The sequence below is a fragment of the Oxyura jamaicensis genome, chromosome 3 (assembly GCF_011077185.1).
Source record: "Oxyura jamaicensis isolate SHBP4307 breed ruddy duck chromosome 3, BPBGC_Ojam_1.0, whole genome shotgun sequence".
NCBI classification, from domain to species: domain Eukaryota; kingdom Metazoa; phylum Chordata; class Aves; order Anseriformes; family Anatidae; genus Oxyura; species Oxyura jamaicensis.
Genome location: NC_048895.1, coordinates 117,948,415 through 117,973,927, shown reverse-complemented (window position 1 = coordinate 117,973,927; position 25,513 = coordinate 117,948,415). Strand labels below are relative to the sequence as shown.

The window sequence follows — 25,513 nt, the reverse complement described above, 5'->3', positions numbered from 1 at the left end:
AATAACGCTAACGTGCTCCTTCTGGGGGAGAAAGGGAAGCGAGATTAAGTGGGAAGCAAGAACAAGGTCAGAGGAGTGGGCACAAAGCCGCTCCGGGCAGCAGGGCGCTCCCTCCTGTCCCGCTGTGACGGCAGAGTTAGCGCTTTCGGCCGGGTGCCTTGCGGCTGCGGCACATACCTGCGCCTCGGGCAGCACAGGGCTTGCAGGGCTGGCTGGCTCCTGTACGGCTGGAGAGGAGAGGAACAGCAGCAGGCTGAAGAAAAGAGCCAGAGAACATCCTCCGCTCTCAGGTTATTAGACAAACGTGTGACCCTTTTTATGACTAATCATTCCTCCAAGCCGTGGAGAGTCTGATGCTTGTCAAGCTTTATGCAGTAACTCTTGGCTCCGCGGCTTTATAAGGAGCTCAATAAATTAATGAAGTATTTAAATGGGACTTTTGGTGTCTTAAATTAATCTCTCTTCTGAAAACCTACCAGGAAAGCCAAGTAAAATAGACAATCTATTAAAAATCCTGCAATTTACAGCAAGGAATCCCTGCAAGTTTCTAATGTCATGGCTCACAACTTTGCAAATCCTTACGAAATTGCACGCTGCTGCTCTGGCCACTTAGTAAGGAAAGAGCTTTCAGGAAGAGCTGCCAGCACATAATCTAGACAGATCTCTTGTTTTCTGTCACGTTATTTTCCCCCATGATTGATTTAAATAGATGTTAAGGTCAAAAAGGATAATTACCAGCGCTCTCTGCATAAAACAGAAATGAAATTTAGCACAGTAATTTCTGAATCAAAGCCATATTTCTGACTGACCTACAGCACGCTGTTCAGACAGTGATGTCACCTGTCTTAAAGATTTAAAGTCATTGGGAAACCACCACATTACTTGAAAACTGCAAACAGCCTTTTAATTTCTTCAGCCCCCTACCCTCCAGCTCTCATATGCAGGAAAGATGATGGGACCTATATCTAAGATGAAAATCACACATTTATGCAGGGAAACATAACAGGGAGCCAGTCCAACAGCAGCGGTGTGCTGGATGCTCATCATTAAGGCAGAGAATACAGGGATAAAAAAAAACATTATCTGGTAAAACTTGAATTTAAAGCAGATACAGGAAGGGAGGAATGAACAGCCAGCAAAGTGGATTCAGAAAGGCAGCAGTGATAAAAGCTGTCTGAATATGTATGCTGCTGCTAAGTTACTTGGGGAAAAAAAAATCAAAATCTTAACAGGCCCAGGGAAGACAGGACTCAGCAGGATCAGTCTGAAGAGAGTTCTGAATGAGGACAGCGTGTCTGTCATGTGTCTGTCCACACATCACCAAACACGTGCAAGTGTGAAAACCAAAAACTTGAACAAAAATGAAAGCATCAGTATCACAGAGCTGCCAGCAGGGCTGGGGAGGGGATCCTGCCCTGCTGCTTGGTGCCGGAGTGCTGGGACCAGTCCTGGGCCCCCAGCACCGAGAGACCTGGGCCCAGCGGGGAGAGCCCCAGCCGGGACCCCAGGGTGCTGCCGGGCCCCGAGCCCCTGTGCTGTGAGGAGAGGCTGCGAGAGCTGGGGCTGCTCGGCCTGGAGCAGAGGAGGCTCCGGGGGAGCTCCCCCATGGCCGTCAGTACCCGCAGGGAGGTGCGGAGAGGCCGGAGCCGGGCTCTGCTCAGCGGTGCCCAGGGCCAGGCCCAGAGGCCCCGGGCTCAAAATTTAAAACTCAGCCAGTACAAAAGAAACACTTCTTGTAATGTGAGGGTGGCAAAACACTGGCACAGGTTGCCTGGAGAGGCTGGAGAGTCTCCATCTGTAGTGAGCTTCAACATGCAACTGGACATGGTGCTGGGCGTGGGACCGGATGGACCAAAGGTCCCAGCCTCGGCCAGTCTGTTGTGTCTAGAAAAAAATAAGCATAGGCAAAATGGAGTAAAACAAAGAACTGAGGAAGAAATGAAGGATTTGAACGTGATGAGAAAGGTGACAGAACAAATCCAAATCCTCAGCTGGAGTGCAATACTCTGGACCTGCTCTGCCTGCTGGGTGCTGCTGATGGGGCCATCTCGTTCCCCATTCCCCTTCCTTGCGCAGTGTTTGTATCAATGCCACTCTGTTGGACCCAACAACCCTGTGACATCACCTGGACTGCAATAATGCCATTGGAAAACCCATCGGGAACTGGAAGGAGGAAGAACTGGAGAGAGAAATATTATGCCAGAGGCAGCACACAGAATAACCCGAAGAAGCACTGCTTGAGAAAGGAAAAAGCTACAGAAAAGATGAAAGTAGCTGAAGTAGAAGCAGCTTAAAGGTAGACCAAACATTCCACAGCAGAGTTAGGTTAGAAGACACCATTAAAGCCACATCAGGATTAAACACAGCTATCTTGCCTGCAGGCCCTGTGTCTGCGTGCCCGTTCCGACACAGCAGCACCATGAGGCACTTGCTGGCTGCCAGGATGAGACTGCAGAGCGCGGTACCTGCAAACCCTCTGCATTCTGCATTAACCCCAGACCACCTCCATGCCAACAGCGAGAGAGAAGCATCTTCCGTAGCTAGGCTCCAAAACAAAGCTGTCTTATATTTTATTCACACACTTCCCTGATATCTGGAATTTTAAATTATACTCACTTCAGAGTAGTGAATATATCTCCCGACTATTTCCCTTGCTGATGTCTTCAACCGTTTCTTCCACCCCATCAAGCTCCCCATACTCTCACCTAATGCATCTTTCTCAAAACCCACATCCCACAGGCTCACAACTGTACCCCAAGGATTTTAAACCTCAGGTTAAAAATAAATGCCTACAGGCAACTAGACACCAGTTTAAATAATAAGTACTGAAACACGTGACTTCTTGCTTGAAATTGTTAGACTAATTCGTTATGCCGACTCTTGTCCTCACCCTTCCTTCCTGTTTGCTGTCCCTTTCTCTTGTGACTGGTTGTGAGGTATTGCCAAATCTTCCTTGGGCAAGGCTATATGTGAGCTAGGACATTCCTTGTCTCTAAAAAGAGATCTTTTTAATCCTTTTCTAGAAAGCCTGTTTTGGTATTATGTATACATAAGATGTGATGGGATGCGTTACGAAGCATGGTGCAAACATGCCCGACCACACCTCTAGCAGCAATCCAGGCAGTGCCAGCCACCACAGTCTGCCCGTGCTCATGCTGTTGAACTCCCTCCGAAGTTATGCTGCATGCACACCGTCTGGAAACTGGAAAAGATTCGAATGACTTCTGGCCTGTGCTAATTTTCAAAATGCACCCAGGGATCGTTTGAGCTAGAGGCAGTTGGCCAAGGTCAAAACCCAGTGGGGAGGCACGGCTTCCAGCCCGCAGGCCCCTGCCCTGATGTCATCTCATCAACCGCAGGCACAACCCCAGACCTGGCGGTGCGGCACCGGGGCCCTTAGTTGCCTGTCCCCACCCGTGTTAACGCCTCTCCTGCACCCCTACAGCCTCTTTGGAGGAGAACAGGCATCCATCATGCCTCACGTTCAATGCTGCTGGTGATCTGCAGTGTGGACAGGAGCGGCAGAGCACTCGCTGCTGCCCACAGGCTGCCGGCTGCCTGTGGCTGAAGCTACGGGCGTAGGCTCTACGGCTAGAACAGCGCTAGGATCTCTAGATGTCACACACCTCTAGAAGCAGAAAATAAGAAAATGAATGTACTACACCTGTCAAAGACAAATGGAAGAACGGACAGTAACAGTAGTTTCAGTCACTTTCAGGTGGGATTGCTGACTGGACAGCTAGAAGGAAACGTTGGAGAGAGAGATGTGGACATGGGAACAGAGGAATAAACAAAGGAGAAAAAAGGTACATTGGAAACTGTCAGAAGACAAATTAAGCTAGCCAAGCAAATAAAAATCACTCTGGGTTACAGAACTAAAAACAAACAAAGAACAACATCAGTGACAAAGATATCAATGCAGAGCTGATGGCAGGAAGGTTTGTGGAGGTCTGATCAAAAATCTGGAAACCGCTCAGTCACGCACACATCTGCAACCCACAGAAGGACAGAACTCAAGATGCTAATCAATGGCACTGGAGGCAGCACAAGTAAATAATGACAAACAAAAATAAAGATCGAAAGAGCATGAAGGACTACGAAGAACGGATAATCAGTGACCTTAGGAGCAGAAGACTGAAAAACAATCCAGACTGGAGTTAGTGGAAATACAATCTCTTAGGAAGAAAGACTGGTTCTGAATATTGTATATTCATCATATCCCTCGCCACGTTAGTTCTGAAGCTGCAAATAATTTTGGTTTTGGACTGTAAGAACATGATTCTCCTATCCAAATGTAGATGTCTATAGTCTCCAAGCTCCTTAGTTGCAGAAATCAGAAAAAACAAATACAGTATTTTGTTATTATTATTATAGGTAGCAAATATAGTGACTTTAATAAGCTAGGTTGTTTAAAAGCTCTTATATTTTAAAGGCCCTTCTCAGTCCAAAGGTGAAACTTTTGCCTCCCTGAACACCCGTTATGGGAGGCCTCTGAGCAGGAGCCAGCTGAGTGCACTGCCTTTACAGTCAACAGGAAAGAAACAGGCACTGCTGGAGTGCCCTCATCTTATCGGGGATGTCTGCATCGGGGCTGCTCTGTCACACTCCAGAGGAGTTTATTTGTCCACATGAGCTGTGCAGGGAGCCTTCTGCAACCAGCTCGGGAGGAAACGCCTCTGCTGTAGGCAGCCAAGCAGTTGAGATGATTGTCACTTACACATTTATAGGGCTTACAGGGACAACACACACACACGAGCCTTTTTAGGAAAAGGCAGAGAATGATCCATCCATCTTTTCACATGCTACATACATCAACGAGAGTAAAATACAGCACATTTAAATTCTAACCTAGATCTGCAGTGTAAAAGATGCTGCGTAACCTGCAGGCTGATGATGGCTGCTGAGAGGCTGTGGGCTATTGGAGATGGGAATTAACCTACCTGCAGGACTGGCTGCCTGGGAACAGAAATACCAAGGGAAGAATAGTGCCACTGACCACAACACAAAGAAAAAATCTATTCCCGAATCATATGAAATGAATTAGCTACAACACATAACATATTTAACAGGCCCGGCCTAGTCTTACAGAAGAGGCTTAATCCTCTCCTTTTACTTAGAAAGGTTCGCTGGCTGTAAAGATCAGAGAAATACTGTGTTTTGTTGTATCATAGGCAACAAATATAGGCAATATTGCGTTAAAATTTTCCCTTTGTAAATGTTTCACTTGATAAATGCACTGAACATTTCCCTCCCACATCTGATACAATGCCATCAAATGTAAACATGCCATTAAATCAGTGTTATTGTTTTTTTTTTTTTTTTAAATGGACATTTACATTCTGAAAGATGAAAAATAGCAAAATTGTAGTATTACATACCTAAACGTGAAAGTAATCCAAAGCCACAAGTGACCATTGCTACATATCTGCTGCCAGAACTTCCCTCTTAGCAGGAAAAACTTTCTCTGACCTCATTCTGTCTGCAGCATTTTATAGACCACAGAAAGCTCCTTGCCTCTTGCAAAATATAGCTACAGAAATCCTGGGATCTGCAGAGTTCATTGCCCCTGTGGATATTTTCCCACTTAAAGCAGAGGATGAGGAGGCTGGGAATGAGGAAGGCTTCCCTTGGAGATGTGCACTGACTGAAGAGCAGCATTTGATGAGGGCTCCTTTGGCCTGCTTGTTTTTCAGTTTTCAGTTTACAAAAAAGTGGGCTCAGGCATTAAAACGCCGTTCTTTCAGCTCAGTCTGAGTCCCAACAAAGCAGTTGTCAAACGTTGGTTACGTTCATGTTTCTGGCAGAAGGCGATGACAGAACGGCAGCGATCCCCGCGCCCTGGGGGAGCCGAGGGCTCGCGGGGCAGGCACCCTGCCCGCCGCAAGTGTCACACCAGAAGCCTGAGATGTGAACCAACACTAGTTTCATGTCACCAGCGGGATGTGGGACTGCCCATAGCCCCCAGGGCCACATCGGTACCCACCTCGCTTACCAAAAACATGACTAGGAAGCACAGGGCCTGCATCAGTTATATCTACCAAAGCTCTGTGAACAGCAGTGTCCTAACGGGTGTCATTACGAACGTGGTTGTGATTAAAAATGGCAGAAGTTTTCTTTTTCTAATAAAATCACGTATAGGTATCCAGTTATTAGTCCTTCCAACTATCCCTTGAAATAAATTCACCCACATTTGCTCCATCTTTTGGGGAAAGAAAGCAAAGTGAACCAAAAACCCTTACTCTTGGATAAGCCTGCTGTCAGAAGCCAGAATGTATTAGCTAGAAAGAAGAAAGTTTGATGAAGGTGTAAACATCTGCCAAATGCTCTTCTGGATGGAAAGGACTTAGGTAGGATACTGCATTTGCTGCTGCTTCGCTACTTCCTCTTTTCAGGAAGATTTTGTCTCCACAGACAGGCAAACAGTACGCTAGATGTTACTTCTAACATGTATACCCCAAATTTACTCCAGGTGTATAAACTATTAAGACAGGACATAGGAACAAATAGGTTAACATCAGGCACAAATGTGGTTTTCCAAAAGAAGCCAGCTGTCTGAAATGTGAGCAGTTTGACCAGCTTCAGCACGTGAAGATGCAGCTACGAATGGCATTCGGCTCGCACAAAGAAATCTGTGGCCCTGCCGTCGTCGTTTCACGCTGCCAAGGTGTGGCCGTGCCTCCAGCCAGGGAAACCAGACCCTTCCTTTTAGTCAGCGATGATCTCTTACATCAGAGATTAACCTAAACAACAGTAACTAATAAATCTTGGGGAAATACTGTAACCAGACACATGTGGACTGACAAAATAGAAATACAAGAAATTTTCAAGGGGAAAGAATGTTTCTCCTGCCTTAACTCACTACTACTAAGTGCAGGCACCTGTACATTTTCCAGGTTCAAAGGAAGGGGGAATACAAAGACAACACAGACATGTGCTTGAAGTCTCTGACAAACTAGAGGATAAATGAATCAGCAATGCTTCAATGTATTCAGTGCTGCAGTCAGTGCAGTAAAAGTCTCAAATGCTCAGAAATACGGTACCATGCGTGGATGGGCATATGCTGAGACAAGTAGAGTCTTCTTCAGGCTGAAGCAGGAGCCAAGTATTTTAGCTGTCATGCCTACGACTCAGCCCACAAATTCTGCAGCCATGTATTTAACTGGCTGTGTGCAGAGGTTATTCAGAAGGTGATGGATCTCGAAATGCCCTTCTGTGCAAGGCTAGAAAGAAACCTGGCTGCTGAACGTTCTTCCATGTATAAATATTTGTAACCTAGCAATCAAATCACTTCTCTAACTTCCCGAATAAACCAAACAGATAATGCTCTTCCAGCATCGCATTTCCAGCTTTTAGATATTTCTGTAGCTCTCTTCTAATTCATTTTGCAGTGTTTCCATATTCTTTCCAAAATGCGTATGCTTGACCCGAGCCCAAGTTTTGGCAGTACCAAGTAAAACCTGGCATGCAGCATTTCTTTATTAAGACAATCTGTGCTACCTTAGAAGCACTTTTCAGCGTAGTTCAACTCAGTAATGCTAGCAGGCCTTGCGGAGATGGAGATGGCTTGGGCCATACAGATGATACAGTCTGAAATGGCTTTTGGCGATCACTCCTTGTAGATCCTCGGCTGAACAACGCGAGAAGCTCTGATGAAGACTTTTACTTCCCGTTATGATGTAATTAAAAACAAATACACCCTGATTAGACTTGACAGCCGTACACAGCCACCACAGCTAGGTGTTTTGCAAAGAACAAAGGCACCAAGCAGTCTGAATGACAATACCTGTTGTTAGATGTGTTTGGGTCCCACTGCGAGCCTCAGGTACATCCCCATGGGCTTGTTGAGTGGTTATGGAGAAGTGTGCGTTCTGCAAGCTGAGAGCCTGAAGAGCTGGAATGATGGAGGCAAACATTACTACCTGAACCTGAGGCAGCGCTTCCTTTCCCCCCAGGTCCAGGAAAAGATAAATACCCCGTTCCTTCCTTGGAATATGCAAGCACAGAGAGAAGAAGCCTGTTCCCATGACCTCCTGCAGAACCTGCTAGATGTATTTCATAATTTTGGAAGAGGGATCCTAGAAGAGGGATGAGCCAGGATCTTGGTAAAAGGCAGGCACTAAAATAGGTATGGAGATCACAGATGATGACATCTGCCACAAATTTGCTGCCTATGAGTTCTCATGATGCCTGACAGAAGATGATGCTTGGAAGTCAGATGAGTTATGGTTTTCTAAAGATTGGTTCTGAAATACATCTTGCTCCTGTATAAGAAAAAAAAAGCTCAAAGCCAAACAGTGTCAGAGCCCTCTGTTGCTGATTCTATCATGTCCTCATTAGTCAAAATACTGGTCTTGGTAGCACTGTTAAAAAGCTATTTACGTTTTACTTGATCGCTGCAGTTTCTGTAACTGGTATTTTTGGGATTCCTGTGACCAAAGGCAGATCTATGCATATCCATGCCCACATCAGAGAAGGGGAAGATTTCATTACGTGTGTGCCTTTGGGACAGTCTCTGTTCACAAGAGCTATGTGGATCCCTGCAACTCACACAAGCAAAAGAGAATGGGGCTAGGACAGCAAAGTGGGCTCAGACTTGGTAAGTAGGTGCAGTTTTGGTCATCCCACACCAAAAAGAAATGCCAAAAGAAGACGAGAAGGATAACAAGCACGATTCAATTTCGAAGGAAAAATTAAGTTGACTTTTAACTAGGATTCTTACACTGGAAGCAGGTGGCTTCAATAGTATGAAGATGATGATTTTTAAAACACAAGAGTTTTCTTAAACAGCTCGTAATTGAATTGTAGAACTCATTAGTGGATGCCGGATTTTGGAATTAGTGGTCTCTATAAATGCTGCAACTTGGGTAGTGAACCAATGAGTGCTGCAAGGTGGGAGTAAGAGCAGAAACAGAGCAAAATTTGACTTACTAACTTGACTTAATGACTTACTGCTTATAATCTTACTTAAGCATCTGCTACCTGTCATCACGGTTGACAGGAGCATGAAATTCTTGTACCCTGAGAATACCTGACAATGCAGAGGTCTTGTCATAAGCCAATTAGTATTTACATTAAATATCACTTCACCTACTAATACCTACTTACCCTGAGCTGTCAATTTTCTTTCCCTTCATTATCCCCCACAAAAGTGGTATTACACTAGTTATCTCATTATTGTGTTGTAAGGTCTACGTGGCCAAGAAAACAAGTTGAAAGGCCAGGTGGTAGGAGCTGGCCCTCTTCTTATTTTGGATTAGAGCCGGGTATGGTGCCTTCCTGGCATTTTCTCTGGTACCTTCCTTCTCAGACTAAGGGAAGGGGTAGGCTAGGCCCTGCCCACAGGGGCAGGGAAGAGAACAGGAGAACAGAAGCATAGCTGGCAGATGACGGTGATGTGAAAGACATATCCTGACCGGGTTTCTGGATGTTAGGAGAAAAATGTGTTTCTTTAGGTGAAGTGTACTTTAGGATCAGTATTGGTACTTGGCAGCAAAGCGAATACTGGTTTCATCTTCTCATTTGCTTTTTTTAGCAAAAAAAAAAAAAAAAATTGTTCACATGTGTTTGAACTGAAGAGGCAACTGAAAACCTCATCTGTGGAGGACTGCTTCATGTCCTCCGTCAGAGACCACCCTGCAGATACTTTGCACCAGTCTGTCTCCTGGCACTCTCAAAGAAAGAAACACAGGCACTTGCTGTGGGTCATCGTGGCTCAAGTTTCACTCTGTCCTCTTCTGGACCAGACGTGATTTTTATATTTAATGCAGAGGAACTAATGGTTACTGGGACCACAGCCTCCGTGAGACAAAAAGGCACCCTCTGTTCCCACAGACCAGCGCAGAAACTAATCTTGTCCTGGGAAGAGTGAAACCTTGGTAAGTCAGAACACAGCCTGCCATACAGCTGAGATAGTCCTGATGACTGTGGAAGTACAGGCTTTTAAAATGTGAATTGTCCGATTTGGATTAAGAAAACAGGAAAAGTTGGTTAGACAAAGAAGTAGAAACTAAGGAACTAGGTGATCACTGCCCAGACTAACTGCTGCCCCTGGGTCAGGACTGGCAGAGGGCTCTAACATTTCATTCTCTAGCACCTTATGCAGGAGGATGAAGAGGATGCAGAACCTGGCAGGCTCAGGAAATGTTTCAAGCTTGTGTGCATGCGTGTCCTAAGGCAGGACACGGGCAGGTTAAATCTCTCTGATAGAGATTTGAAGACAACTGTCTGCACTGCAGCAAGCAGACCCAGACCTCAGGCAGAGGCTAAAAGCAAAGACAGAATGGAAGAGACCCTGTCCTCAAAGTTGCTTGCAACCCAACAAATGAGAAAACGTCATGGGTCACTTTGCTAAAGGACTGTCTACACGAATACTCTGTGAAGCAGGCTCTGGGAATTGCCCACCCTCAGCCTCCTCACTTCTAATTCAGCACAAAGAGAACTGAAGTCATACAGTGTGCTGCACATTGTGTAGAGTTTGTGCACACTGAATTGCGTGATTTAGAAACTGATTTTTAAATTCTGTCATAGCCAGTTCAAAACTGCACATACACCTCACTTTTTATTTTTGGAAAGCAGAAGGAAAGTACTCGGACCTTTGCTTAACCCTGTTTGAAAGACTGCTGCTGAAAACGAGGGATTTGTCTTCCTCTTTAGTACTAGCTGTCATTGAAGTTGGGGAACATTTTTTCAGTTCAGTTTCTCCTTCCCTGCAGGAACACTTCCTCATTCACAGCCTTGGACGAGTAAAGTCTTCAGGGAACCACCTCGCTGTTCTCCACCAAGAAAGAAAAGCGCAAACTGATCCAACGGTGTGTTTCGTATTTACATACGTACATTTATACAATAATTTACGTATGTAAAAATAAGTAAACGTAAGCACAGATTCAACCGTAACATAAATGCCTCTAATAGACGTGGGCAACTCAGAACTTTGGCAGCTCAGCAGTTTGGCGTGGAGAACAAGCATTAACAAAGCCAACAAAGCAAACTCATTATGTGAAACGTCTCAAGCAGAAACAGAATCACTCTGCTTTGTAAGCACTGGAGCCTATGATACAACAAGACCAGCCTTTCTCAGAACAGCTTTGAAAGTAATGCTCTACTTAATAAGAACAACAAAAATCTCCTTAGTTCTGTTTAGATATTTCTTCAGTCACACTGACAACATCCACTGCAATAAAAGCAAATCACTGTTCAGAGAGACCACAAAAAGAGGCACTGCGAACGATTCCTGCTTTAATGGATGCTGTGTACGTTCTCTGAACTAGCAGCGTAACTTGAAACACATCAGAAGAGCCTTAGTGATACAAAATCCATATAGATATGTATTTTTTAACCTCTCACGGAAACAAACAATAAACATGCAAAGCACACGTACCTTTTTGTTGGTGTAGGTGCTCCAGAGGACATGTGGGTCACCATGGTATCGTTCATATTAGTCAGAGGTCGAGGAGGGCTGAAACAGAAGTGTTTATTCCGGTTAGTGATTTAAAGAACAAAAAGAAAAGAAAAAAACAACAGAAGGGAAAAGGACACCACTGCTTTCTGTGACAATGTTAGGTCAAAGAACAGCAGAATTGCTGTGCAGGAAGGTACTGAGCTGCTGTATTCTAATTAGCTTTCACAATTCACATGTAACTATAAAATCAATGTAAAACTAACGTTTGTGATTAAGTAAATGACCTTTGGTATTGTCTAATACTTCAAGCAGATGTAAGAACCATTCAAATTTGGGGAATTAATTATTTGAAACGTTTAAAGAAACGAGGCAATGACTCGTTACAATAAGCCATCAATTACATAACAATCACATATACCTGCTAGACTTTTATTTCTAATGAGATAATTTCACGTTGGTTGGAAGAATCCAACAGAGCACTTCGTGTTCCTTACCACCCTAACCACAAAACCACGGGATGACGTTCCCACAGGTGTCATCTTAAAGCCCTGGAAGTTCTCAAAGGCCGTGCTGATGGGCAGGCAGAGCGCAGGAGGTGAGCGGCGTGCCCAGGGCAGCACCAGGCAGCTCTGCTCAAGTCCTGGGGGACGACCCGCAGGAGCTGCCACCACAGTCAGTGTTTGCTGGCATTTAGCCTCCGAGCACACCTACCATCCTTTGGGAGACTTCCGAAGACACGCAGAGCTGCCCGTGCACAGAGAGCAGCTCGGTTTGCACGTTAGGCAAAATGTCTCACAGAGGTGGCAATGGAGAAAAACGACGCGCTTTTCTGCATACTTTTTTTTTGAAAACGCAGCCCTGAAATCTTCGGTTTTCTATTTGCCATCATCTTACCGTTCACTGACACTTAGGCTTACTGTTGAGATTAATTCTTGCAAACCTTGTATGCCATCCAGCAGCACAGAACACGTTTGTCCTAACAGAGCTTTTGCAGTTTTTGGCTTCCCTGACATTCCTGGTGCCTGCTTCTGCTCAGGCTTTCTGGGTGCTAGGAACTGGCTTAAGACTCATTTGCTTCCTTCATTCAACAGCTTTCAGAGCCCACCAGTCTGGGGAACCAAACACAGGTCACCTGCTGTCAAAGAGGTCAAATCACAGAGATCACATTCCTCGCAGGTCTTACTGCGTTCTTTCTCCATCTCGGATCAGAACCCAAAAGCACTTGGGTTCCTGATCCCCACTCCAGACCAATTAGCCCGGAAATAATTATGCTGTATGTTTCAGTGTTCACGTTGCTCTAAATACAGCATTATACTGAGAGATGGCCTGGTCATAAGATATTTACCAAATCTGCTACTTTGGAAAAGGAACTTCTCACTGTACAAAAAGCAGAAATGCAATTATAACGCACTGGGAACCTGGTAAGCTGATGGCCGTGACATGCTGCGGTACATCTGGAATCTAGTAACGCTGAGGGAACATACAACTGCATCCTCCGCTAACCGGCAGGTAATTAACAGTGTCTCCCTCTTTGCCTCTTTATCTCCTTATTTACTTCTCGACTGAGCTTCAGAAACGTTCTGCCCACAGCTACGGTTCAAAATTCTTCCTTTTCCCTAAGGATTCACTTACTGACTTTGCATTCTCCTGCTATGCGAACCTGAAAACGATATGGGCTGCTGTCAGACAAACCTAAAACAACAAGGAGCTTTTGTGACAAAAGCTGTATTTTTCAGCAACAACTATTGGCTCGTGGTTTTTGAGTGCACTGCCAGCGAAGCAGGCTGTTTGGTTTTGCTTTATTTGCTTTGGGAGGGAAAAACAGCCCTTTGGGAGGGAAAATCAGACACACGAGAAATGCCACCTCATTAGCGATAATAATTTTGGGGTATGTGGAACCAACCCCGGGGCATCACGTTTCGGCAGAGGGGAGAAGCAAGCTGACAGCAAACGTTCCCAAAACGCCCAGGACGAGAGCGCGGCGCTGCCAGCAGGGCACAGTGTGCTCGTGGCCCACGAGATGCATGGACGGATCGCTGTTTCCCCACCATCCCTTTTACTTTAAGTAACAAATTTTATATGGGGGCACATCTTCCCTTATCCCACAGAGGTTCACCTATGTGGACCTACTATTTCGAGTCAGGATGATTCTTTATTTTATTACAACGTTGCTTTTAAATGGCTCTTTTAAAAGGAAAGTGGATGTAATTCACCACAATCTGTTTTTGGTATCGTTATGAGACATTTCCACATGCTCATTCCAGTTCTGCAAATACCAGCGTCCTCATTTCTCCAACTAAATCCCTGATAACAGTGATAAAGAAAACAAATTAAACAGTGACACCTGGTTAGAAGACACCTAACTGCACAACTTTGTCTTATTTACCACATACAATAAAGCCTGTCCCAGTCCAGACAATTTCTTGAGGCCATTTATACATTTTTAGGGAGCATCTTCTCCGAAAACAGGAACCGTGTAAGATGGCACTGCATTCTCTTGTGTAGCTGTTGACATAAAAATGACATTGGTCGTGACACCAGGAGCAGGCTGCACACAGTACACAATACCAGTGGAGTAGCAGAAGAGCTTCTTTGTGAAACCGGGATTGGTTTTATTTTACCAGCTTCTGGTTCAAACGGAATACAACTGAATTCCCCCTCTGAGATGCTTGTAAGAGTTAGCCTATCGACACAAAAGGAGAAAAAAAAATAATAAAAAAATAGACAAATCAGCTCCTGAGGAGAGGTTTTTCCAGAAAATGCAGCTATCCAGGTACCTGAGACAGGAGAAAACACCAGATCGGAGCTGGTACAGAAATTCAGAAGATGCACTGAATGGGAACTGTGGCTTTTTACTGATGTGTGAGGCTTTCACAAAGATCTCAGAACGAACTGAGCACTGACGCTCATCAGAAGGCACAGGAACCGCTTGATGAGTAACAGTGTTCTGAAAACGGATTAAATACGCGTTCCATACACTCAGTATATGCATTCAGTCAATACATGGATATTTATATACCAAATACTACCAAATCATTTCTCTTTTCATAAACCAGAAAAGCTGCAGAAGAGCTAACTGTTCTCACAGCATGGGCTGGGTGATGCAGGGCGACACGCCTCAGAGGCAACCCGGAACGTACCTGCAGCTCTGCCTATTCTCTTAACTTGTGGAACCGTTTCAGACTTTGCAAATCCCTTTTTCTTTGCTTTTTCCTTACCAGCTGTCTGGCATCATGGGCGGTTTGGTTTGGTTTGTTTGAGTGAGCACAGCAATCTTTAAAACTGATATCCTGGTAAGCTCCAAGGGGGCTCTTAAATGTAAGAACTTCTAAGATGTAGAAGGTATTTTACACAAAATACCTCCTTGTGTAAGAAGAAAAACCTTCTGGTATCAGCTGGATGCTTCTTGGCATGGAACAGTACTCTGGGGAAAAGCACTGCAAACATCGAGCTGTCCCAGGAAGTTTGCAACCGTAACGCAATTCACTGCAAGGGGTGGATCTAAAGAGAAGTGAAAATTAGCTCCACTGGGTGAGCACCGTCTCACATTAATGCTGCTTTCTGATGATCAACAGAAATAAAAATGAAGGTAGAGTGCTACAGGTGAAGGAGACGGAGGAGATTCCACCTTGAGGAAGGGGGAACACGTGAATCGCGGCAGCGCAAGGTGCCCACCTCAGGGAGTAAGGTAACTCCCTCCCACCCACAATTCAGGGACAACATTAAAACAGGTAAAGGATGTGCAAGTATATCAAGAACAGCTTACAACTTTCAAACTTCTGCTTTATTAGGCTAAATTTTTCATTTTTAAAATACCTGACACTGGGCTGGTGTATTCGGCCAGCCTAGGGCGCTGCTGGGGAACAGAGCACCCCCCTACAGACGGGGCACCCCCCTACAGACGGGGCACCCCCCTACAGACGGGGCACCCCCCAGCAGTGCCTGCAAAGGAGACTTTTGGATAGCTGGCAGCTGGCTCTTGAGGCTACCCCAGCAGCCAAGCTATCGGACCAACCTTACCACTAGTGCCAGCTTCATTTCACCTAGCGGCATTTCTTCTAACCCACGGGGTCTCCATAAACCATCTCGAAGCTACACTGTTCTTTATACTTTACACCTCTCCTCCCGTTCTCTTTGTTCATGATGCTCACAAGAAGTGACTTTATGGAAGCAGCTGGGAGGGCAAGGTCAGCCTGTGTCGGAGAGCATAAATCAAGGCACCACCGATTCTTTCTCTCCTTCCACGTGTGAGGTCCAAGGTGCCTTCTGTATAGACTTTTAATAGCTTGAAACACTTTACACTGTCCTTTGTGACACTAAGAATACTCATTTTACTTCGTCCAGTGCTGGTTAGCACTGGCACGGGTGCCAGCTCGTTGAGATACCCACCAGACCTAGAACCAAGCGAGGACACAGCAGTGTGCTGGTCCAGAGGACGAGCACTGGTCTTGGCGGCGGTCCTGCGGAGAAGTGGGCAGTGATGGACTGCTCCTTTGGCCAGCACACGTAGAAGAGCTCGCTGCTTTGGGTCCTTCTGCTGTCACTGCCTCCAGATCAGCTCGTTCGGACTCTCCGCTGGGACCGTGCACCTGATGCAGGCGGAGGCTAGCAGAGCATGCATCAATACTTGAGACATGTCATGGGTTTGAGTCCTCCGCACCCAGCATGTACCTGGGAAAGGAGGAGTAAATTCCTCACAGCAATACAGGAGTGTCACCACTTCGAAGCCCTGTTAATTTACTCATCCACAGTATTTTTTCCCCACACAAATGTCAGTGTTAATTCTGAAGCTAAAATACCTTAAATCACCTTAAAGAAGGTATCAGAAGTTCGAGTTTCCAGCCCTAGCGGTTTTTTGTCTTTTTTTTCCCCAAACCATATTTAAGAATGAACATCACCCCTCTCTTCTGTTGCGATCAACTCCCTGTCTAAGTGTCTGGCTACTGCTGGACCCAAGATTCTGGACTAAACTCTGTGGTGTAATCCAGGATGGATGATATCCTGTTCTTAGACCTTCCCATCATTTTCCTAAACATGTCAACAAACTCTCATCAGTTATTGCCAGAACTCTAATTAAATCAAAGATCTTGACTTCTATCATTAATATTTACCCTTTAATTACCTGTGCCTACCTGTAAAAACCTACGAGATCCAGATGTGACTGAAGTTGCTGTCACATCTGTTCTCAGTAATCTTGTCTAAAAATGAGAAATAAGAAATAAATGTTGTGTCAACAGTTTTCCTGGGTAGGAAAATCATTGCACATTCTGAAGAAAAGCCCAGTTAAGCCTACGTCTAATTCCTCGCTCAGACTTGGCTGGTGCAGGTCCAGAACAAACCCAGCACAGTTCTCAGGCCCCAGAAGTCTAAAAGCTCAGAAAATAGAAGCAGCCAAGTCCCGAGACTTTTTGCTGTGCTGTACAATCGCCTTGCAAAGGGACCTCTAAAAAAAGCAACAATAAACAGAATTTACCAAACCCTGAACACTTCTATCTGAGCTTGCTGATGCAACCAGCACAGTGACATGATGTATTTGATTCCATCAGTGTACAGAGACTTGGAAAATGCAAAGCTCAGGAAAAGCAATCTATACTCGAGGGTTAAGGGCTGCCACCGCATCCAATTAAAAAAAACACAAAAGCTGTATTTCAGACCTGGAACTGATGAGTCCGAAGTCAGTGATGGACACCTGGAATTCTGGAAGTAGACGTATTTCACTGCCCCTCAGAAAGGACAATTAAATAGGGTCTGAAGGGCCCCAGTGATGTCAAGCAGCACAAGTTCAAAGCGTTATCAGCTATGCTTCTGGCATGGATACACATTTCCTCCCTTTACTCAATGTTTTGTGTGCAGGAACCAGACAGCATATTGCATGTAACAACAACAAAGTCACTTTCAGGTGCACTGATTAGCAGTGTAGTAAACACCAGCATTTGCTTAATTATCTACTAATGCCTGGAATTAAGTTACTCTTTAAATAGGGGTGCAAATGGGGATAACTGCATGATATCTGCCGGTCTTTTCTGTGACTTCTTTTGAATTGCACTTCCTGTGTTTACATACATTGAATTGGCCAGACATGAAGTCTTGAATGTATTTGCTAACTTTACAGGTGAGTTTTGCTCTATAACCCGGGAAGCCCCAAGCTATAAAGATAACAACAGATACTATGAGCTGTTTTGGTGCTGCTCAGGAGCCCCGCTCGCAGTGCCCCCAGGTTGCGTTGCTTGGTGCAAAGAGAACTACGAAGAATTACGAGGAAGACCTGGCCAACACCAGAAGGCAGGCACAAGTCAAAGGTACAAGTTAGATGTATAAAAACAAAAAATCATACTTATATTAAATCCCACTACACTACAGAGAGTGGCTGACCATACCCTCTGCCTGTGATTGTTCCATTTACAGCCACGCTGACAGAAATTTAAGGAGCGATCTAACAGAAAACTGTCAGTGTTGTGGGTATTTACCTACACAGATTTATGTCGGCAGAGGTACGGAGGCACTAAGCACTTCTAGGTGCAAGGCAGGCTGGCACTGCAGCTAGCAGGCACTGTAGTCAAGATCTTTATATTAAAGATTTGCATTAACTTGAAGTTTGTTACAAAGGAAGAGTACTCAAAGCCACATGGAATCCCAGTTCGGTTTATTAATTGGGAAACAAACAAACTACAAAACACCGTAAATAACAACTGATGAAATACAATTGCATGGAACTGTAAACGCAACGTCCCAACTGACATGAGAGTCTGTTGGCTGCCCTCTGACAAGGTGTCAACTGGAAAAAGCATCAAAGCAAGGCTGATTACCTTCCTGGGCACATCGTTATTTCTGATACTGCAGGTTAGGAAAGAAGAACTCATTCTAATTCATTAGAATCGTTTTTTTCTCACAACACATGCAGTATTAACCTTTTTTTCCTTAATGTTTCCTACCTTACTTCATACTTTCAGGTAAGAAAGACACAGACCGTAAAGTGCAATCCGATTCAAGGTAAATCTTGGTCTCTATTGCATGGCATTTCCAAGGGAGTAAAGAGACGGCATTGCTTTGCTTAACAACCATGAGGAGATTTCCACAAACAGCCCTGTGAAAACTCCTCTCTTTCCACTGTAACCCATCAGGAAGGATTCAGAGCAGCATAAACACAACCTGCTTTTCTCACACCTTATTCCTGGAAGGACTATGCCAGCACGTTTTGGTAACAGTGCACCTCCTCGCTTACCTTTGTTCCTCGGGAGAGACCAAAGGGAACTTCCCCACAGAACAGTCACGACCGAGGTTACCTGAGGCAAAGCAGAGTCCCGGTCTGCTAGCAGTGCCGCCTGCTTTCCCCCGTAAAAACAAACGCTGCGATGGTTTAAATCAAGGTTATGCCCCCAGATACACGGTCCTTCATTCCTGTAACAGCAGCCTTTGCTTTCCTTACATGCTTTAGCGATCTGGGCACCTCTGCACTCCAACCACTTGTCCTGACATTTGCTCCAGGACTGCTGGTGGGTTTGGCATGGGAGGACACAGCAAACGCTCCAGATCTGAGGCCACATCGCTGAGGGTGCTGCGCCAGCTCATCGTGCTAACAAGAGGGCAGGCCCAATTCCAGGAATTTCAAGTTTCCTTACCTACTGCTACCACCATCTCCTTCCCTCACAACAACCTAAAAGCTCTGGGGACGAGCACAGCGCAGTATACTCCCTCCAGGATGGTGTGCCCGTGAAGTCATTATTTTCCCATTAAAAACACTCGGTGATGCGATGACCAGCACGGCAGTAGCAATAGGTCACGGGTGGGCTCCCAGAGGGGTTCAGAGGGTAGAGACACCTGCAGTTACACCGGGTTTGGTGGGAGGACCAGCAGTTCTGGCACAGGACAGCTAGCTAGCAGAGCAACGTGGAGGATCATCCACCTGGCAGAGGCAGTGGTGATTCTGGTACCTCCGCGAGAGTTTTACAGAGGTGTCTGAGTAGCTCACCTGGCCCCTGCAGTGTCTGGATGCGAAGGAGGAGGTAATGCTGCTCCTGAAGCAAACCCATCTTACCGCCCAGAGCAGGTGACATGCTACGTTCTGGCACAGCAGTGTGGTCTGGTGCTCGCGTGTCGGTTGATGCTGGGGTAGTACCAATTTATGAGAAACAATTTTTTTTAAAGCAAAACTGATAATGTGGTTTTGACACTCAGAAACTTGCTGCTTTCCTTGCCAAAAGGAGCATGCAAAGACTTCATTGAGATCAGCTTTGTTCTGCGTGCACCAAGAGGTTCATGAACAGCAGCAGTGAGCGAACTAGGGAGGTAAGGCTATGCTTGATGCTAGGTTGATGTGGCATTTATTTTGCTGGGGCAACATGGACGTCATTCACACCAAACACGACTGTCAGTGGATTGCCTGTGCTTCCTGTTACTCTAGCAGCTCGTTCATCCTTACACCAATGACATACAGGACCTGTTGCTACTGCTTGTAAGCCTCCTCTCCAGACAATAATAATCCAAAAGCCAAAGGAGGACAGGTTCTTCCAGGCTACTGGATAAAGGAGGTCAATGGCTGGTTTTGCTGGTTGACTGGAGACCCTACCAAACAGTGGGAAGGGAAGTAAGATACAGAGGAAAACACCTGAAGTGCACTTTGTGAGTCTTGCATCTACATGGACCTTCTGTCCCAAAGGTTCCTGTCTGCCTCAGGACGAGACCAGGTGCACGTCCAATGCAGTACAAGGGCACTGCGCTGCTAGGAGGAGAACAGGATCTCTCCCCAGCAGGCACGATGCCAGTCCCTGCAACAGGACACAAAGGCTCGGCTGTAACCATGGAAAGAAAGCACATCCAGGCCAAGGAGCCTGCTGCAGCTACACCAGTCGACTGCCTCCTGCAAAGGGATCCTTGGGTCTCAGCGGCTAAAAGAGCGGAGAGGGGGGAGCAGGTTAGGGGGAGCAAGAGAAGAGAATGGTTATAGCCCTCCCTCACAGGAAGGGGATAAAGCCATTTCACTGTATGCAAGATGCTCTACGAGGATGACGTGAGTCATACAATTGAAATCTTCCCCCCCCCGCACTACAAATTCTCCAAAAATTGTAATAAAAATTCTGAGATGTCATTTGCTGGCTTGAGGATGAAGAGCTCCAGCACATCTCATTTTCAAACTGTTCCTACTGTTTATATCTGACAAGTCTTCAGAGTGCATTTGATGGCCTGATCCCGAGCCAGTTTGGCCCCACTTATATTTAGTAAGCCAAACCATGCCAGGGAGCCTTCCAAAATCCAGGAACGTGATCATCTACACGTGTAAATTGTTAGCAGACCCTAGCACAGTTCTGGCCTGAGTCAAGCAGCAATTCCCAACAATTCCCGGGAGAAGAACGAGCCAGGAACTACTCTCAGGAAGCTGTTCAGATGTGGCCCAGCTCTTGTGGAAGGTAAGAAAGATTAATAGCACGGATGGGGCAGTTCTGAGCCAGCTGGCTTCACTGGCGAGGAACGGTCCCAAGTACACTCAATTAACAGTATACGCGGGACTATGACTTGATCTTGAGCTTATTCCTTTGACTTTGCATCTTTGTTTTTTCCTCTGATGTAACAGCCACACAGCATAACATCAGGAGTCTGCCAGAGGAAGGCACTTGGCCAGCAGCAAGGACCCAGGCAAAGCCTGAGCATTGGTGGGAGCAGATGGGAAGGGGCAGGCTCCGTCCTGGCAGACCGCCTCCAGCTAACGAAGGGTTTCTGGCACTGCCAGCAGCCTGCTCGGTCACCCCCGGCATCCCGAAGGTGCTTCCTGCAGCTGGCTGGTCCAGGTCAGGAACTGCTGAGGTTGGAAGGGACCTCTCAACACCACCCAGCCCCAGCTCCGTGCCCAAGCTGGACCAGCCACAGCAGGCTGCCCGGTCACGTTTTTAATAGCCCCGAGGGCAGAGACTCCACAGCCTCTCTGAGCAACCCATGCCCACGTTCACACTTCATCCCAAATCAGGCTGCCTTTTGGTCTTACACCGCGGGCTCTGCTCAGTCTGATCGGGGCTGACCTGCAGAAGGGAGCAGCCTGCACTGAGTCCACCGCGAGCAGCAAGTCGCTACAAACCCACGCGAGCTCGTGGGCCAAGCGGTGAGAAAGCAGCTGGGAAGAGCTGAACACTCAGGGGTCGTGTACTTCGTGATGGCTTTCAGGCTGCCTTTGCACAAGCACTGGCTATTCTCTTCCCTAAGTGAATTCTCTTCCCTTTAGACAGTAAAGACTGTCTAAAAGCGAGATGCAGGCTTTAACCCGCAACTCATGTGCTAGGCAAGAGAATAGAGTTTCTAGGAACACACCGGCAGGTACTTCAGAGCTTCATGTGCAAACGGCAAGGACTCCGCAGAGGACAACAAACATAATGTGTGCTAAGTGTGCGATACAGGCACATGTTAAATTAGAAGAGGAGGGCTGGTGTCAGCAGGCAGGGATACTGTGGAATGCTGCAGATACCGAAGCTTCAGATAGCTGCAGCAGAAGCAGTCTGCAGAGCTACTTTTAAATAAGATTAGGTGAAAATGGTTTCAGACTTCTTCCTAAACATTGCTTTTACTATTCCACTCTTAAGAATTCAACAACTGCTCAGAATCATAGAATCAGATTCATTAAGGTTGGAAAATCCCTCCAAGATGCCCGGGTCCAACCACCCCCTGCCACCAATGTCACCACCAAACCCTGTCCCCAGGCACCACGTCCAACCTCTCCTTGAACACCCCCAGGGATGGTGATGCCACCACCTCCCTGGGCAACCTGTCCCAACACCTGACCATTCCTTTGGAGTGCATGAGACACTTCTGGAAACTGTGTCAGATATATATGTGTTTTGAAGTTCATCAGCCAGGACTTCAGCAGGTCACACCATGCATCTAACAGTGAGTACAAGATGGGTGAATTTTCTCTCCAGAGTTCTCTCTACTGAACAAATTTGTTCTACCACTTGAGAGGCCAATTCCTTTACTATGGTTTGCTGTATAAACTCTTATCCTCTAATTACTCAGTATCTATCACCAAGTAGGAGGAAATGAATTACTTCTTTTGTACTATGCATTATATATAACGAAGACCATAAAAAGCCCCATTATTTATTATTCAAATCTAAATAATGACCTCCTGCTGCCTTCTCCCTCTGACTACATGCTTGAGTAAGTAGAATATAAGATCAATACATCTGTTCAATAGGAGGCACTGAAGACAGGCCAAAGAAGGAAAGAAAACCTGTTTAAAAATACGATAGCTCATAACGACAACTAAAACTTCACAACAGAAAGCAAAGGGGTGTTAGAATTACCCTTTTCACAGAATTAACAGACTGGGGATGCAAACAGACTTCATCTTAGGAAAATAACTGTAAAGAGCGCGAGGGTTCGTGGCAGTCAGCTAAAAAGCATCCCCGGTGTGGCGCTGGAGCAGGACAGCCAGCTGCAATAACCACGCGCAGAAGTAGGAGAGCAATTTCTGGGAGCTGAGGGGGGCTCTGCTGCATTTGGCACTGTAAGAACATGAACAGAATTGCATTCAATTTTTGGAACTGCAATTCAGGAGGGAGGTTGAAAATCAGGGATGGTTCACTGAAGAAACACAGGAACAACTGAGAGCTGGAAAACAAGCATTTCACAGAGATAATCCTACCTCCAAACCTCCTGCTTAGACAAAATAAGCGGTGATTTGATGGCAACCTACATGCACATTAAGCTTTTTTGTAATAAAACCAAACAGCAGTGCACAGCACGGATATAAAATCCAAGGAACAGAAAGCAAGACAAACAAATTCTACTTAGAAATATCCTTGCAGATTTTGAATAACGAGGGCAATAAAACACATGAACTACATTCATGAATGTGGCAAATTCCATCTGTTATAAATATTGATTTGTATAAAATACCTTTTTAAATATATTTTCTGCTTTGCACAGGGAATAATTCAAAGAAATCTCCTGATCTCTGTTGCATTTGTGGTTCTAGTTAAATGACTGTGATGACTCATTTAGGCATCATGAACTCTGGTTAAGGAAATAACTGTAGTAGCATCTCTGTATGCGTTTTGAGCTCTTTTGCTCAAAAATGTAAGGGAAAAACTTCACAGCGGGACAAGTTTTAGAAGCTTCTGTTTGTCATATACACACGCAATGATTGAAGGTAAACGTGTGATACAAAAACCATCAGACTCAGAAGTCAGAATTACCAGCCAATTTCAAGAGGTGCAAAGAAAAGATGGAAATTCAGAGTTAGACTTTGGCAGGCAACCAAGGCCAATGTTCTCCAGCAGCTACCAACCAACCATGAGAAGCTGCAAGGTAGCAGCTTCTGTCAGAATGACTTATCAGTGCAACGCGCATTTCCTGCTTTTCCTGCTGCATGTATTTTGAAAAACTATCCTATAAAAGTAGGAATATACTACACTATACCAAGAATACGTTATATCTTATTGTAGAGGGTGATTTCTTCTTTTGCTTGTTTTTCTAATCTTGAGTGGGAATTGGGATTAAGAAACAAGAAACTAACCCCCTCTCCCTAATAAAAAGTTTAAAAGTGTCACTCTGCTTTAAATCCGGAAGCCTCAATATTTAAAATATGCTGTTACAATAAGAAAATTTTAAAAAGAGTTCAATTGTTAAAATTCTATTTCTATTCTGCAACTCTTTAGATTTCTTCAGTTTCAAAAAAAAAAGGGCATTCTGTCACACAGGCAGATATTGCTTGGACCTGAATATCTCAATTTTGTCTGGTTTGTGCTTTTGCACAAAGTCACTGAAGACCAATTCCACTTTCAGTGCAGCGTGACCTTCATGCAGATGTGAAAAGCAAAAAGTGGGAAAACAGTACCTGTTATTTCTATTGTTGAATAGCAAAGAAAGTTTGTTTATTGTAAAAATGCATGTTACCTTCAGTAAAGGAGACAGATCTAAGTTTCTGCTACTTGTGCAATTTGTTCTCTTTGTTTTCTGCACATGCAACAAAAGAAAACAGAAGAAACCTGTATTTGTGGGACAAACCAGTCCAATGCTCTGCTGAAACAAACCTGAGAATGGAAACGTACTTACTGTTATCCCTAGGTGGCAAAGAACCAGACACAAAATTCTCTGTAAGCCTTTACTTACCAGTCCCCTAAAAAATCCAGATCATAGTGTTGTTTAAATGTTTCTGAAGAATTAAGATATCTTAATTCAAATAATGGATTTGACTGCAGTTGCAGGAAGGCACTGAACACTGACTTTGCAGACTTCTGTAAAATTCCAAGTGCCAGATGACTGTCAGCAGTTCCTCACTGTAATGTACTACTTTCTGACACTGTGTTTGTAAGAAAAAATTAGGAATTGTTTAAAAATAGCTGCTAACACTCCTCCAATGAGAGCACCAAGGGCAAATACATCCACGGATATGCTGAGCCAACATTTTCCTCCTATAGAAAGGGAACAGAACTGTAGTAGTAAATTGGATCTCACCACTCCATTCCGGTGCAAATCACGTGAGCAACTTCCCAACAAAAATTACATGTATATATTACAGATCGATTACTCTTTTGTTCTCTTTGTTATTTTAATCAGCAGAAAACGGCCGATTTCTGTTCTTGTACTACTCAAAAGTGTTGGTTTTATGTTTGTGGTTAGGAATGAGAAATGTGGTCTTGGCTTCCCTGAAATATTTTGAGTCAAGTTTTCTACAAGCCCTTATGGAGCTTTTATATCTGTTTAACTATGACTAATTTTCCTACTAGCACTGAGTAGTAATCCAGCCAAAAGCTATCTTGATGCAAAGGAAGGCATAAAACATAACCCAACTAAGTATAACCCGACAACAATTTAAATCAAAAATCTATAATCCAAAAATAGCAGGGTAAATATTTGCCAAAAGAAAGCATTTTAAGTGTGTTTGGATACAATAATGGTTCAGACCTGACTGGGTACCAAAATGAGATGAGCGGCTCCTGTCAGCCAGCCTGGCTTTGCCTGGGTGAGGGGACCAAAGGCTTCACTTTTTTGCTCCATCCTCTGGAGATTTACATTATTTGAGCTACCGAAATGATGCACAGATGATTTTGATTTTTGATGTAATTTACAGAACAGTTTACAGTGTATGCTTCTGTTAAAATGATGAGGATCAAAGAAAACAGACACGAG

At 45.0% G+C, this 25,513-nt stretch overlaps 1 protein-coding gene across 9 annotated transcripts in view; it reads right to left on the bottom strand.

Moving 5' to 3' along the window:
• DTNB (dystrobrevin beta) overlaps positions 1–25,513 on the bottom strand; it is a 196,467-nt gene that overhangs the window by 95,975 nt on the left and 74,979 nt on the right. For 8 of the 9 annotated variants that reach the window (XM_035321179.1, XM_035321180.1, XM_035321183.1 and 5 more), the window contains one exon: positions 11,378–11,455. In XM_035321179.1, coding sequence (XP_035177070.1) covers positions 11,378–11,455 — 78 coding nt within the window. Of the gene's footprint in view, positions 1–7,788; positions 7,892–11,377; positions 11,456–25,513 lie in introns of all 9 variants that reach the window. The other variant, XM_035321187.1, reaches the window with a different exon arrangement.